The sequence below is a fragment of the Spea bombifrons genome, chromosome 7, assembly GCF_027358695.1.
Source record: "Spea bombifrons isolate aSpeBom1 chromosome 7, aSpeBom1.2.pri, whole genome shotgun sequence".
Classification (NCBI taxonomy): Eukaryota; Metazoa; Chordata; class Amphibia; order Anura; family Pelobatidae; genus Spea; species Spea bombifrons.
The window spans coordinates 33559393-33577316 of NC_071093.1; the positions used below are offsets into that span (position 1 = coordinate 33559393).

At 38.2% G+C, this 17924-nt stretch overlaps 1 protein-coding gene across 2 annotated transcripts in view; it reads right to left on the reverse strand.

The window, feature by feature from the left end:
• SPAG16 (sperm associated antigen 16) overlaps positions 1 to 17924 on the reverse strand; it is a 290439-nt gene that overhangs the window by 222563 nt on the left and 49952 nt on the right. For both annotated transcript variants that reach the window (XM_053470842.1, XM_053470840.1), the window contains exon 10: positions 16879 to 17009. In XM_053470842.1, coding sequence (XP_053326817.1) covers positions 16879 to 17009 — 131 coding nt within the window. The remainder of the gene's footprint in view (positions 1 to 16878; positions 17010 to 17924) is intronic.

A 17924-nucleotide genomic window follows, 5' to 3' on the forward strand; every position in this document is an offset into this window, starting at 1 on the left:
CGCTGATTACTCAACATGACCAAAACCAATGTTCTACTATATATGTGATATTAGTAGAAGGACCGTCTTCAATTGTATTCACTAGATTATATTGATTATAGCTCTGTTCAGCTCTGTAAGCCACATACCATATTTAAGGTGCATTATCAAACAAAATAGGCAGCCATTGCATACAGGCTTTTGAATTCAGAAGCCAGACAGAATAGTTTGAGAACCTGGATGGGATGCATAAAGATTAACAGGTTAATATAATAATCAAAAAGGTTAGCTCTGAGAAATGTATACCCACACATGATACACCATATGATACACCATCTCCGCATCCTCCTCTCGGTCTCCTGCAATGCGCATGCTCCCATGCTCCTACCCACAGTCTCCTGCAATGGCCACCACGTCTCCGGTCTCCTGCAATAACCATCCCCACTGACTACACTAACTGCTCTATTATTGGACCATGGGGACTGTATATATCACTTAAAGAGAAGGTCCAGCCATGTTGCATACCATATCATACCATATCATTGGACTTATTCAATGTGACAGACATCTCCCATGGTCACAAGCCTTTCATAAAATAGGGTTAATGATGCCAGAATAAAAAGATATAATATCCAATGCTAGCCAGCAAAAAATCAGTACATTGTTTTAATCCACGTAATACGAGAAGGTGGTGTCAACTCACAGGAGTATTGTCTGTACAATCTTTGCCACCAAATGCCACTGGACGCCGTTTCTCCAGAATAAAGCAGAGCACGTGTTTAAAAAATACATTTGAATGATGCTTAAAGCTGCGTAGGTGAGTTACATTTTACCATAACTGTATATTTTTTTTTTACTGTAAAAGTACTATTTGTCGCATTTTCATGACTAAATGAATTGATTTACCCTGTAAGTGTATTTTACCCGGCTCCCACTGTGTTCCCTGCAGAATTGAGGTTGTTTGACTTAAACCTAAAAGTGATGGAGGTGTTTTGAACCACCAGTCCTTTCCACGAGAACAATGTTCTTATGCTACTTAGTTTTGTAAAGATTAGCGGTTTACATAACAAATGTATGGCAGAGGAGCTTTATAAATGACTAAGATGCCGTTGTGGTTTAGAAATGTGGCAGTAAAGTTAAACTGCTGAAATTTTAAAACGTCCATCATTTCCGGATCAATAATCTAGTGTCCCTGATCTATTAAACTTTATTGGTGTAATATGTTTGCTAAAAAATACTCTGTGTGAGCGTCAGGGGTGTAGAAGAGAAATCAGAGGGTAAAATTTGTAGGAAGAAGAATGGACGAAAAAGAGAGGAAAACGTTAAACAGTAGAATACAAAACAAAATGGAATAAACTATTGGGCATGAAGTGGATGAAACGGAAACACAGATGAGATGAAGGAAAGGATGTAAAGGTAAAGAAAGGTCACAACAGAATGAATTAAATGAGGCAATGAGTTTTGATTTTTTTTTATTAAAACAAAATAGAATGTAACCCAGCAGAATGGTATGTGAATTGTGTGTATGTATTTATGTGTTTTTTTAGAAATACAGGAACCGCTGTTGTAATACCTATGACTGGACTGGTATGCTTGGGGAACAGTTTTGGTGAGGTCTACTGTACTCAGCTCAGAACTAGATAAAGCTCAGCCTAGGGTCATATACCTGGGAACTTCTCTGGGTAGTGTGACAGGGTGAAAGATGGCGTCTATGTAAGTTGGAGATTGGAAAGAGCAGTTTATCCCAGGGAATCCGTTTGACGTATATTCTGTTCTATTTTATGCTGGAAACCAGTTTAGCTGGCCAGTTCATTGTTAGTCAGGGAAGTATACTGTTTAGTAAGCCTCCTAAATAGGAGTAGGCTTTTCTTTGTGTGTTTGTTTGATTGATTTGGTGCAATAAAAGCCTGGAAACATATTGGGTCTCCTACTGTCCCTGCTGCTCTTAAAGTGCCCTAAGAGGTACCTTACTACAGTCGGTTACCCACATGTCTCAGGGAGGGACTTTGTGAAGGAACCAGGTAAATTGCATATAAGGTGACTAGCCCCCAGCCGCTTTTAGTGGGGGAGAATGATTGGGAAGTCGGTGGGGAATGGGCTCAGCCAAATGACACTCCACTGCTCGTAGAATAAAATACATTTACTGGACATTCGGGGAAGCAGGGCTTCTTCCAAAGCTCAGGGTCAAACTTCCCAGGTATGGTCATACCGGACATTTACTGCATCATCCACCTCTACTAGTTCCCATAAATACATTTCCCTTACTTGTACTGGGTGTCTGACCAAGCACAATATTGCTTTTTGGAATTAATCACAGCTTTCTATCCTGGAAAAAAGATCTTAATCCCATTCTTGATTCTGAATATTATTGTGGAAGCTGAGAGGTATCACACCATCAATAATCTACAATATCCCTGGTATTTGTTATGCAAAGTGGAAAGGCCCTATTGTAACTTTTGGCATTTCTACCAGAAAAACGGCAAGATTTGATTTTTGCTTAGGATCTCACACATTAAATACCCCTTCAAGTCATACAGAATCCAAAGAATACACTCCATTTACTTTACAGGATATAACAATATGATTGAAGGACACCTTTCCAAATAAAAAGTCTGATTGCACAGACACACTCAGGCTATCCAAAGCAATGCTAAACCGAGAGACAAAAGAAATTGAGACATCCATTATAATGAAATAACTTGGTATAAGTTGAAAAGCTAGCAAGTTTTATTGTCTTACTGCCCATATATTGCTCCATATATTTCTTTATTTTAAATCTAACAAGTCTAATAAAAAACAAATTTAAGCCTCGGGTCAAAGCATAAACTACAATATATATATGATTAAGTTTATGGGAGTTGAACAAAGAGCTGTATACATTACATTAGGAAACGAGACAGGCATACCCATGGTTTTATTTAATGTTCCTTTTGTATAGACCAGCAATACCTACAATGCAGTTTACCTGATCAATATTTGCATCTAGAATATATTATATAAATGTTAATTATCAAATTTGTTTCTCTTGTTTGCAGGATATTGCTTCTATTAACAGCACAGACCTCCACTGATTTCACATGCCACAGGCACAGGGGAGATCAGATGAACCGACCAGCTACCTGGGACACCTGGACTGTGCCCAAAAATCAGGACTGTCCATCGAGACCTGGGACTGTTTCCAGTCATGCCACATGGGGTAAACAGAAAGAAGAATTGTTGGGCACCATAACACTCCAAATAGCCAATCTTTATTTTAACACCCCCATCTCACTGGACATGGGATAGGAGAGCCAGGGGGCACATGTATGGCTTCCCATTCCTCTCCATAGGGTTTTTAAATTATGATTAACTCACACAGTAGACAGTTCGATGGAATCTTTATCCTGAATACTGAGGTTCAGCACAATATTTGGTTATCACATCTGGACCACATGTATCTCAATTAACATTTATTAAAATACTTGTTTTCTGGCAGAATCCAGGCCTGTCGGTTGCCATCGAGGACTGGAATTGTTCACCTCTGATTTAGACATATCTAGAAATATGCATTTCTTTCTTCCAATCCTTAATGTTTTTTTCTCAGACAGCATTATTCCAACATTAATACACAGAAGAATTTTCTCAACCTGGCAGCAAATGGATTAAGTTCCTGGTGATTTTAATTTCCACTGAGAATGTATTTGCTTTTCTCTTTGGTTTAATTGTAAGCTATACAAAGAATTCCTCGGAGGAGGAAAAAGCACAGATGAGCTGTAACTATAAATGAAGGTTTTGTTTCAATCTAGTATTAACTTAATAAAACAATTTTCAAAACTATGTTCATCTGAAGGCCAAAATCAGATCTAAATGGATTGATTTTATGGAAAATGAGAACCATCAAGGGCAATGAAACTGTCTTGATTATTATATAAACTTTCATTCTACTTTATCTCAGCCTGTATTGTTCATCGTTCAATACTTCCTAATTAGCATGAATGGGGTCCTAAAGGTGACAGACATTTATTTATTGTGCAGCGCCAGAAACAGGGTCTATGTACATACACATCAAAAGAATTCTAGAAAAGAGCACTGGATATGATAGAGTAATGGACAATGTAGGGATGAAAGCGATATTGTCTGGAGTATTATCATATTCATTTGTATTTTGAATAAACACGATCGCCAGTAATTTTCAAGAAAATTGCTTCACAGATCTAATTAAAAAGTACGCAATTATCAGCAAATCAAATCTTGCGAGAGTCCATTACCTGCTACAGACGTCTCTGGCAATGAGCCACATTTCAACAAAACACGTCTGTGTGAGTCTGGATATCTGTATTCTGTTTAACTGTCCATAGTTTGGCTTCAAATTAAGTTACACTATTAAGGAGATGAACGATGCATGTGATGGGCAGTGCTCCGGTAACTTCATGCGTGTGTTAATACAAAGCTTTTTTTGTGTGAAAAACACAACTTTCTGGAATCACACGGAAGTATAAAGACAAATGACTCTCATTAGCATTTTTCATTTACATCAATGTAGTCATTGTGATGAAACACTTTACATTTCAAAATTCTAAGCAGTTCTTGTTAAAAGTTCTTGATTGGGGGGTCTGAAAGATCATTGAAAGATAAATACAGAAACTGAGATAAGATAAATACGGAAAATTAATTCTCTATACATTGATTTGTGTTTCCTGTTTTAAAGACTCAAATGTTAATCAGTCTTTGGTTGTGTCTTTGATTCAGGATACCCACATGGCTATCCAATACTATCTATCTATCTATCTATCTATATAATGTACATAGTGTTAATGGGCCAGGGAGATCAGTTAATTGTGTTGAGTTGATCAGCTACATTGGCTTTTTGTTTGATTTTACACATTTTTGTACTAGAAGTCAAACATTTCTGTATAAAAAATATGAGAGCCACCACTACTAGTTAACTAATAACCATAGGATTGACACAGTTATGTCTTCCTATGATATTATTCCCCCCTAGTTTAGAGCAAACCGACAAGCACTGGCTGCAGGGGTGAGTTCAGGACAAGGAAGAAATGAGTTCGGCTTCAGGTATAGCTTCAGGTTTCTGAACTGTAAAGCAAGAAATAGGCTTACCAGAAACCATCCCGATTTATAAGCACATTAATAAGCAGTTGTACAAAATACAAATGTAAAAGAAAATGTTTAGTTACAAAGTAGATGAGTATAAATGTGTTTGATTGCGTTCATGCCAAAAATAAAAAGCAAACAGGGACGTGTAAAGTTATTAATAGTAGTTTATGGGACTAAAACATTTTGTTCTCATCAAATGTCAAAATTCTGTATGTTTAGTTTAAAGGAATGTTTACTATAAGCTACCGGGAATCTGAAAGCTCATTTATTGTGTCTTAACTGTTTAGACCAATTTTATTAAAACATTCTAAAACCTTTCGGCCCATGTGACCTGCCCATTTTCCTCTTTGTCTCGTCTACCCCATGCATGTTTAAATTCCCTCACTGTGTTATCCTCTACTAGTTCTGAAAAGACTGAATTAGAGACAGAGAGAATCCAGATCAGTTACAGTCATTCTGACAGCAGAGCTCACTATATAAAATACTAATTCAGCTACAATGGGAAAAAAAGCCTCATGCACGTAACAAAGCGTATTAAGCCCGATGTATTAAATGGCCTTTGGGAGATCAATATAATGCAGACTTACTCGAGAAAAATTGGATCATATTGGTTTGGGATTTTGGGCCAAAGCCAGTTAAGTAAATGCCATTAACACATTAGGCATATAGTTTTACAATGCAGCCCAGCACATGCTGATCTCACTCATGCTTACATTGCTGTATAGCGTAGGTATAGGTTAAGGGTAGAAGTCTTCCATCTGCCACATGTAAGGAGAAGGTATTACTGTAGGTTTCCTTAACGGGAATTACAGATGTAATTTGCTATATAACACATAGAATGTAATTCTATTAGACAACAAGTATGGAATCAACGTACCAATTAACTTCCCAGGGTAGGGGATCCAAAGTTCTTTGTCATCTGGGCGGGTGGCCTCTCATTGGGGCCAAAGTAGTCACGCGAAGGGTTATACTAGACACATATAGGGCAAAGGCTAGCCCCAGACCTTGGGAGGTCTGGTCTGGCCATTGGCCAAACTTCCAGTGGGCTAGTTCCCAACACCATTGCCCTCCGACCTTTATAAGTCTAGCATATAGCCACTGGCCTTAAAGTGCCTGGGCTTTCCAGTCCAGTACTGATTAAAATCTATAAATGGAGTTAAAAAGACGAAAATCATGCTTTGGTTAAAAATGCTACTACAATAATTCCAACTGAATGTTATTACCTGGACTAACCCCTGGAGGCTGCATTTTGACACACAGTTTTTCAGTGTCCATGCACTTACTGCCATACATATTGCGCTCCATCTGGTGATTCACAGGTGTATAATAAAAAAAGAACAAAATATTTCAGCCGAGTACTCGGCATGATTGTAGTCATCATATAAACTGCAGTGTCTTGGGCGCCAGCCAGTAAGTATATGTTTCCCTTTAAGTAAATCGACAGCATGGGATACTTAAATCTCACCTCTGCAAAGAGTAATCTGGGAAATAAAAATATGTAACTGCTGTATATAATATTAATATATATATATATACATATATATATAGATATATATTTATATATATACACAGTATTATAACCTTTTAGCGCACAGTCTTTACTACATCAAATCAGAATTTTAGCTTACCCCTTCATCCCTGCCCTGTAACCCCTTGGCCCTCCAATGTGACTATTTCAAACCTGAGGGCAGGGGTGCATAGATGCTCCAAGGGTTTATTAGTAACCCTTTCTCCCACCAGGAACAGGATGGTGTCCATGTCTCCTATAGTTTCTTTATTATAAATCAACCTGGCCATCCCACACACAGGGTGGGTGAAGACAGTATCAGGGAATAATTACATTTTGTGGGTTTCAGATGAAAACATGAACACTTTCATTTAACTCGCATGCCCTTACCTTATAGTTACTGAATATAACACAATATACAAGTTGCTCTGTGAGTGTTCAAGTCTGGTCTGGTTAACCAAACTGACCACGTTACTTCTTAGTGAATGGATTACAAACTGTATTTATGCTCGTAGTACTAATATCATTGTTCTTTCATTCAACATGCCACTAAAATACCATTGAATGCAGCCACAGAACTATAATCTCCAGCCAAAAAAAACTACATCAGAATCAATACACAATGAAGATTACCTAACTTTACTAGTTAAAGAAAGTGTATTTGAAAACACATGGGGTAGGTAATCCAGCTGCCAGGTGGAAGATGGCTGATGGGAATGGTCATCAGAAGAAGCTGCAGTTGCCTGTCGCTGGTGATTGAATGACCCAAGCAAATGCTAGTTATAACCAAGCACTTGCTTAACAGGCCTCTTATTAGCAACCGTGTCTAAGGTTCCTTTTAGGTTCACGTCTATAGCTTAATGATAGATACAAATGAATCATGGCTTGGAGCAACACTGGACATGAAGTTATTATGTAAGGGGATTGATGACTTGGGAGACCTAGGGTCGTAATTGAGATAAACTATAAAATATGAGATCACTGCAAAAGAAAGGAAAAATAAGTATGGGACACGAAAGAAATCCACAAAGATATCTCACCAGTGAAATTAGCACATAAACCCTTTGAATGCCAGAGTACTATGTATCAAATTGCATGGGTAGGTGTAACAGGCACATGAAGTTGACTGACAGCGTAATAGCATTTTCAGAACCTATTGGAATGGAACATATGGAACTGACAGTGGAACTGTATCCTATGAAGCATAACAATTTACAATTAGACATATGCCATTGATAACAGGAACATACAGCTCATGTTTTAAAAATAATGACACAGAGCAAGTTTCATGCCTTTGAAATAAATCATAATAGAAAAAGACTCCAGGCACTCATGGGTTCCATCAGGCAGATTTATTGGAAGAGATGAACAACAACGTTTCGACCTCACGATGAGGTCTTTATCAACTTGATAAAGACCTCATCGTGAGGTCGAAACGTTGTTGTTCATCTCTTCCAATAAATCTGCCTGATGGAACCCATGAGTGCCTGGAGCCTTTTTCTATTTTGATTTACTGGGGAGCTGGCCCTTCCTGGCACAGCTAAGCACCTGAGTTCCTGTGGGGAGTGAGTGCAGATTCCTGATTCTGGTGACTTTGAAATAAATCATAACCTGCATTCCCACTATCCTCTAGACCTTTGAAGGTGTGCAGTGGTATCTGGCACCAAGACGTTAGCAGCAGGTCCTTTAAGTCCTGTATGTTGTGAGGTGGGGCCTCCATGGATGCCTTCTGGTGCCATCTATTCTCCAGGTAAGCGACGCACCTGGTAATCCACGCGATGTAGAAGAAAACGTGGTTCATCAGATCAGCCCACCTTCTTCCATTGCTCGGTAGGCCAGTTCTTATGCTCATGTGCCCATTGTAGGCACTTTTGGCAGTGGACAGGGTTAGCATGGACATCCTAAATGGTCTGCAGCTACACAGCCCCATACTTAACAAAGTGTTCTGACACCTTTCTATCAGAACCAGAATTAACTTCTTCAGCAAAATGAGCTACAGTAGCTCACCTGTTGGATTTGACCACACGGGCCAACATGCATCAATGAGCCGTGCATAGGTACTGACAACTGCAGACCAAGAACACCCCACAAGAGCTGCAGTTTTGGAGATGCTCTGACCAAGTTGTCTAGCGATCACAATTTGGCCCTTGTTAAAGTCGCTCAGATTACGATTGCCTATTGTTCCTGCTTCAAACATATCATCTTTGAGGAAATGTTCAGTATTAGTGTTATTCACTTCACCTGTCAGTCAGTGTCATAATGTTATGGCTGATTGATATATATATATATATATATAGATATCTATATATATATATATATATATATATATATATATATAGATAGATAGATAGATAGATAGATAGATAGATAGATAGATAGATAGATATAGATAGATATCTATATATATCTATATATATATATATATATACAGTCATATGAAAAAGAAAGTATACCCTCCTTGAATTCTGTGGTTTTACATATCAGGACATAATAACAATCATCTGTTCCTTAGCAAGTCTAAAAATGTAGGTAAATACAACCTCAGACGAATGACACAGGACATAATATATTACATTACATTACATGTCATGTTTTATTCAACAAAAATAAAGCCAAAATGGAGAAGTCATGTGTGAAAAAAGTACACCTACACATTCAATAGCTGGTAGGAACAACCTTTTGCAGCTATAACTTAAAGTAATCATTTTCTGTATAACTTTATCAGTCATACAGAAGAATTTTGGCCCACTCTTCTTTACAATTTTTTTCACTTCATTTAGGTTTGTGGGCATTTGTTTATGCACAGTTCTTTAAGGTCCTGCAACAGCATTTCAATCAGGTTGAGGTCTGGACTTTGCAACACCTTGATCCCCCCCCAGCCATTCTGTTGTAGATTTGCTGGTGTGCTTGGGATCAATGTCCTGTTGCATGACCCAATGTTGGCCAAGCTTTTGGTGTCAGACAGATGGCCTCACATTTGACTATAGAAAACTTTGGTATACAAAGGAGTTCATTGTCGACTGAATGACTGCAAGGTTTCCAGGTCCTGTTGCTGCAAAACAAGCAAAAATCACCTCCTCTCCGCCACCATGCTTGACAGTTGGTATGAGGAGTTTGTGCTGATACGCTGTGTTTGGTTTTTCCGTCAAACATGGTGCTGTGCGTTTCTCCTGGCTGTCTCTGTGGCTTTCTCCTGGCAAGCCTTCAAGTAACCTTGTATACATAATTCTCTAGGCAGAATATGGACACAAAATATTAAAGATACACCATTTGCTACAACAATCGACTGTACCACATGTGGTACAACAGCCATTGCAAATGTAAATCATTTTTCCCATTACCTACAAGTGCTTTGAAGGAACAGCGCTGTTGTTATTCAATGTATGCTTTGTAGGGAGGTGCCTCAACCTTACTAAGTAATGCGATTCCAGAAACACAATACATACTGGAAATAATGGATTATCACCCCTTCATAAAATAAATAGAAAAAAGTGTTTCCCATTGATTGCCATGAATAATTCTCATTTCTTAGCCGCTGGAATAATGTCTACGTTGAGCATCTGATGAATTGTGTTACTTGGAATAATTAGATATAATGGTGGCCTAATCCTTCTCTAAAACGGAGGATAAAAAAGGTCCATTGAGCCCACCAGTAAAGCTTAGTTAATCCCAATAAATCCTTTCTATTTGCTTTTTTTTCTCCTCTTCACGCTGATACAGTGTACACGAACAGATGCTCTTCTTCCCATGCGAGGTAATTACAGGATTCTCTGCAGCATTAGAGAAGAATTGGGAACCCAATCAAATTGTGTGATATCCCCCTTCTTGACAAATACACTTTAATTCTCTGCAATTCGACGGTTGGATATTTCCCTGTGGGGCAGCCTTCATTGGAGAGTTCACAAAAATGTTCCTGTTTTCAGTTTAGGAGTTTCCAAAACATATAACCAAATAAAGGAGCAGCGTTCACAGTTCTTCTGCCAAAAGTGAACTGCATCGGTTAGAGGTCAATGTTCCCATCTTTCACAGAGACAGTTTTCCCGGACTATGAGTGCAGTTACAATAAATGACTATAATTCTCCCTGTGTTGTTGATGAGAAAAAAATGCACCCACAGACACTGTTCTGTGTACACAGAATATTTACATCCAATGAAACCATGTCTGTATACATGGAATTTAGATGGCAGTCTTCCAGGAAGAAAGTATAGAGAAATGTATTGACTACTTACTAGAATTGTTAGCTTTTTTGTGACACTTGTCCTGTGAGCATGGATCATCCTGCAAAAATATAGGAGAGCACCTGTTGTTTCTACTTTATGGGTTTATGGAGATTGGGTGCTTATGAAGCAATGTCCAACAGAAGTCCACAGGGCATTTGCCCAGTGTGCCAGTTGGTCAACCCAGCCCTTGTTTATAGGAAAACTATGGAAATATTTTATACATTGATTTTATTTTTATTTTATACATTCATTTTATTATATTGATATATATCTATCTGCACGGTATACGTCAAAACAGCTCCACTTTTCCATAACAGCCTGTTTTTTTTAATATACTTATCTACAATGGCCAGTTTAGTAGCCTCACTGTAAACTTGCAAATTCGTGATGTCACTTTTATGAATGCTACATGGAAATTGTGGTTATTTCTAATGTAGTAAGACTTATACAATTAATGAGTGAATGGTATAACTGTGTGTTTGTGGCAAATGGTAGCATGTATAACAACTGTTCAGATTTAAATGAAACAGACACAGACCCACTGTCCAGCTAGGTGCTCCCGCTATTCAGTGATGATCACGGTCTGATTAGCGAGCATGGTGGTCAAAAAGAAAAGAATCGAGGTTTTGAAATGGCCTAGTCAAAGTCCAGACCTCAACCCGATTGAAATGATGTGGTGGGATCTTTAAGAGAGCTGTGCATAAGAAAATGCCTGCAAATGGCAATTAACTGAAGCAACGTTGTAAAGAAGAGTGGACCAAAATTACCCACAACAATGTGAGAGACTCATTAAATCATACAGAAAACAATAACTTCAAGTTATTGCTGCTAAAGGTGGTTCTACAAGCTATTGAATCAGGTGTAATTTTTTCCCACACATTGCTTCTCCATTTTGGCTTTATTTTTGTTGAAGAAATCATGACACGGTGTAGTATGTTGTGTTGTTGATCTTCTAAAGTTGTATTTACCTAATTTTTAGGTTAGGTTTTTGGCTTATATAGTTTGAAATCTAAACACACAAAAAGTACTCTACAAACATTTACAATATTGCTGAAAAAACATTCCCTTTTTAACTTTCTTTATATTGCAGGATTATGCAATTAACTAATACCTAATACCTAAATACCATGGGTGCTCTGAATACCACACAATACCTGCATGTTTTGTTAGCATTCAAGAGGGTTAATAAAATATGGCCATCATGTATCAGTAAGATTTTGTCTGTGTGCAAACAGATGGAGCGTAGATGGCAAAACGGTATGAACATATTGGTATTTTTCAGTCTCTGCAATCAGATATTAAAATCTTTAAGTCAAGCGAGACACCAAAGATTGGGTTAGTTAGGATTACATTTTCCTAGTCAATGCTCTGCTGGCAAACTGTAGCATGATGCTTTGTGCAGAAACATCTCATGGAACACAACGTTTTAAGGGTCTGTTGTGGCATCTACTGATCCCGACAGAAAATCTCATTAGAATGGAACAAAGTCTGGGTTCAGCAACAGGTGCTGACAAAAAGTATCAAAAGAATAAAATGCAGTGTACACGGAAAAAGCAGCCTTAAATTGGTTCCTTTTTTTCTTTCCCAACAGTAGATGCTCAGATAAACCACAACAAGTTTCCGTTAATGGGGTTTGCACGGTCTGAACGAAGATCTGACAAAGTTTTGAATACATGTTCAGAAGCTTCTTTGCTTTTTTTTTCCGTGTCAAATGTTATTTTGAAAAAAAATCACTCTGTGCTTTTATGTGTTGTTAACAATTGTTACCCATGCTTCTCTGAATCCCTCCAAACAAGGCTTATGCAAATAACATGATTCTAGTACGGATTTAAAAAGTAGTCTTACCGCCACAGCAACCAGTGGAATGGTCCAATAAGCTGGAACAATCAGTTGGTCATCACGGTGTTATAACTTATTTTGAATCTTTGCATCAGCATCACATTTATACATAACAATTGAGTATATTTTTAAAACTGATCTGCTGTCCAAACCAATGTCTGATCTCATCCCATCAGCTCAGACAGAAGCTGGCTAATTTTCTCTTGAGAAGATCTAGTTAAGATCCCCTCTATTGATCTCAGCAAAAACAGAGGCACAGCAGGAGAAGTTAGTGATTGTCAATAACTATGATCCTTTCTGCAAGCAGATAGTGCCGGTCACCCCCAAAAAACGGCTTCCTTATCCTACCTAAACTAATAATATACGTTATGGTGGGTAAAGGTGGTGAAAAACCCTTCCACTTAAAATTAAGGAGGTAGTAGAAGCATTATTAAACACTCATCTACAGATACCAGACAAGCCAGAAGGCTTGTTTTTTCCCTCAGAATGGTGCTACCACAATCACAAGGGATTCTGGGTAGGCACATGCAAATAAGGTCAACAATGATCGCCTTTTGCCTCTATATCCACTTTATACATGGATCCCTTGAAAGTAATCGCCCGCTGTACAGGACAGCCTTTAGACAAAACTCGGGTAAGAGGTGCAGTAGCCATATCACTGCTCATGGACAACTGTTTAGTCCTTAATGGGGTTCCATGTACAAAGTGGATATAGAGGCAAAAGGTGATCATTATTGACCATATTTGCATGCGCCTACCCAGAATCCCTTGTGGTTGTGGCAGCACCATGAGATTTTCTTCAAAATGTCGAAGTTTTTTGATAGTATAGTGGCACCCTAATGGACATTTGAGAGCTACTGTTCAACAAAAGAAGCAAGGAATATTTAAACTTAATTAAATCACCTTTGTCCATAACATTTTGAACCAGGAGACAATCCACACATTCCCATGTTAAAAGGGCATTTTTGCAAACATAGTAAAAATACTGTAGAATACAGTATTTTTACTATGCTTGCATTACTGTTCGACTACTTTTTCCCTGCTATCTTAACAACGTCTCACTGTGAAATACTCTTTGGTGACTTCTCCGGCTGTGTGTTCCCTGATGACGCTCATCCATGCATGCGCATGCCCCCAATGCATTCCCCTACTGCGTCTCGGCTCAGCTATTAAGACTGATGTTGTTGCCGTGGAACCACAAAGACATTTTATTCTTTGCCATAGGAAAGGATACACGTTCAATGCATGATAAAATATGAAGTACTACAAATTACAGTAGGCATGACGGTTCCATTAAATACTGCGCACATTTATGTCTGTATTTACTGTCCTGCTAAGCTGGCTGTAAGTATAAATTACAACTAAAGTTCTTTCTCTAAACACTGATGAGCTGCAACTATCCATTTTTTTCTATATTTCAAAATATTCTGTCAGTCTTCAAATCAAGGCTTTATTCTCTGTTTGGAATGCACATTCATACCGAACACTCATATTTATGTATGCCTATTACTGTTTAGTCTCATGGAAAATCTTCTTTTACTCCTTCTTGTAGCCTCCTTTTGATGACAATAGAGAATGGAATAGTATAAAAAATCACATCCACAAAGCAGTTCTCAGACTGAAATGGATGCAGATTTTATGCAACGTCATCTAAATCCACTTCAATTCTCTGTGTCTAATTCAATTCAATGGAGTGGATATTGCAGTTTCGAATTCTTTGTGCTCAATTAATTCTGTGTTGAGTGTACTGTTTAGAGATGTTTCTGTGAAGGACATTGTATATATATATATATATATATATATATCTATATATATATATATATCTATATATATATAGATAGATATATATATATAGATATATATATATATATATATATATATATACGGTATATATATCTATATATATATATATATATATATATATTTATATATAGATATATATATATATATATATATATATATATATATATATATTTATATATATTGGGTCTCCTAAATAAGGCAACACTGGGCAAGCAGAAAGCTATTTGGATTTCACAACCACAACATTCAAATAGGATCCTCGAAAATACAGGATGCAAGAAGACCCCTATTTGTACATGTATTGAAAAGTTAGTCATAGATGTAGCAGTGTAGCAGATGTAAAACAAATATAACGTGGGAATAGGTAGTAAGAGGCATATATACCGTATTTGCTCGATTATAAGACGAGGTTTTTTCCAGAGCAAATGCTCTGAAAAATACCCCTCGTCTTATAATCGGGGTCGTCTTCTCAGACCCCCCAAAAAATGTCTGCTGGCGCCATGCTGCTTACCGGTCGCGTGCAGCGTCTCTTCTGTTAGAAGCAGGAGGACAGGAAGCTTGCAGCGTCCTCACAGAGCTCTATCTCCCCCTCCCTCCTCTGGGGGCGGGGCCAGAGAAGTTGCTCTACAGCCGGTCCCCTGCAGAAGTCTGCGAGTGAGAGATCTGCAGTTCAGGTAAGGGGGTGGGGGAGGGTTTTTGGGTAAGTATGTGTGATTAATGTGTGTTTAATGTGTGAAGTATGTGTGATTAATGGAATGAATGAGTATTTAAATGTGTTTGTGTGTGATAGCATGGATGTGTAAGGGGGGTGGGGGTTGTAGCATGGCATAGGGAGGCTGTAATCCCACTACTATCATCCCCAGGTTCCAGCATGTACTGGCTGCCTTGGCTTGATAGGAGTGTGATTGCTGTTAGCAGTTTGATATATATCTATATCAAACTGCTAACAGCAATCACACTCCTATCAAGCCAAGGCAGCCAGTACATGCTGGGTTAAAAGGCATATCATGGGGCTGAGTGGCATATAGGGGGTTAAAATGCATTTCTGGACCTCCAGAAATGCATTTTAACCCCCTATATGCCACTCAGCCCCATGATATGCCTATATACCTCCAGAAATGCATTTTAACCCCCTATATGCCACTCAGCCCCATGATATGCCTTTTAACCCCCTATATGCCAGAGTGGCATATAGGGGTATAAGGCATATCATGGGGCAGAGTGGCAAATAGGGGGGTATAAAGCATTTCTGGGGGCAGAGTGGCATAACTGGGGGGGGCAGGTTGGCAAATAAAAGGAAATTTAAAAAATATATTTTTCTCAATCATAGCTTTTATTAAACATGAAAAAATAATTTACATGAATTAATATTTACTGGTAAAACTTTTTTCCTATAGGGTCGTCTTATATTCAGGCTTTTTGTTTTTTTCCTAAATTAATATTTTGATTTTGGGGGGTCGTCTTATAATCGGGGTCGTCTTATAATCGAGCAAATACGGTATATATATATATATATATATACACAGTATATATAAACACTATATTGCATGTGAGTTCTTGTGAAAATGTGAAATAGTCTCTACTGCCATCCAGTGTCTGTAAAGTAGAGATCATTTGTTGCTTCACATAAGCCACTTGTTCAGAAATGTTTTTTACCTGTAGGCATCTACATATTCACAATGGGTGCTGCTATCTGCCGGACCCAGGACAGCATCCCCGATAACGTCCTCACTGCTGAATGCTGGGATATGACATCATACCCTGTCTATGTGGTTTATTTCACCATGATGTGATTTTACAGTTGAGTAGCACTAATAAAAAACATTTGGCCCTTCATAGTATATAGTAAAACTGGCAAGCTGGCTAATGTCTTGTAGAGATATTGTTAGGAGGAGTACTAGTACCGAATATCATGGTTTATTTCCCCAAATTAGACAGACCAGTATTGATAGAAATCTGAACTTCATTTATTAGGTGTTCAATACTCTGTGGGTATATGTGCAATGTCTGTATTACAGAATTTTAAAGGGGACGTCCCGTGGGAAAATATTTTTTCTCCTTGAGCATATCTCCAATATTACTAATAAAAAAAATTGGTGGGAGTTCCCCTTTAAGAAAAAGGGCCCTTTATATGCCGTTATAGAATCATTATAGAACAGTTATCTGAATGTGCTGCATGCCAGTCTATATCACAGTGGGCAACTAGTGACTACTGTATATCATTACTAAGTTATTTACGTGTAATATTTTAATAAATAAAACGCTTGTGGGAATTCCACGATGACATTTACTATGGTAGATATATCCTAGGGCCTGTAATCATCTAGAGAAAACCTTTTGAAATATAATGTACAACCCCCACAACTTTTACGAGCCTGGTAGTGGCCCCGGTGCTCTGTAAAGGAAGCCAGGAACATATAAACAGTTATTCCTACCAGCTGACGGCCAGCTCGTGGGCTTTAATTATGCTGCTCTGAGAGTATCCGGTTTTCAGGAGCTGGTTGCCCTTTCCTTTTAACTGTGCCAGGCGAGGGTTCACTCTGCTGTCCGTGGGAAACTCAGAATCCTGAAAATAAAGAATCATTCGGTGAAAATAAATATTTCAGGTCCCAACGTTACAGCAGAGAAACAAAAGCCAGATGCATGGTGTACATCGGCTGTTAATTCAGAAACAAAACATTGCAATAAAGATCAGACCAAAGCAACACAATGAATTCAGTCTGCGCTGCCCCAAATCCTATATTTTATGGTTCTGTATAACCTAGCAATGCTGTTTATATGACATAAGTCATATATATGTATATATAGAGAGAGTATTGCAGAGTATGCCGCATGTTTTTTGACATTGTATCTACTGGACTAATACGGCTTCACCCATTTACTATATATATATATATATATATATATATATATATATATATATATATATATAGTTTTATAAAGCACCATCATATTCTGTAGCTCTGTACAATGGGTAGACAGGGCATAACAAGTAGTATACAAAATAACAATTTGACTTACAGAAACAACGAATGCTCAAACGAGTTTACAATCTCGAGGTATATATATGTGTGTGTGTGCGTTTGTCTTTCGTAGCACCCAAAGAGCCACCAGCCGGTGCTCAGCTTCAGAGTGTCGCCGAGTGGCCACGTGGGAGCTCTGTGTTGCAGTTCACCAGGTACCCTGTACAAAAGCCAAGAGGAGGCGAAATGCGCTCCGGTCACGTGATCTGCATTCTGACATCAGATTCTCGGCAGTCTTATTTAATCGGCAGGACCAACAGTTATATTTGTCAGCTGCCGTCCGTTCCTTGGAGGCTCCCAGCCTTCTTTTTAGATGTTCCTGCGCGTTATATAGTTAATATAGAAACTTGTTATTTTTCAGAATTTTACGTTAGGAGCTGTGGGTCACACGCTCATTATGAGTTGACATATTCCAGTTACATGTGCCGTGATTTCTATTACATTAAACTGGCTTCTGA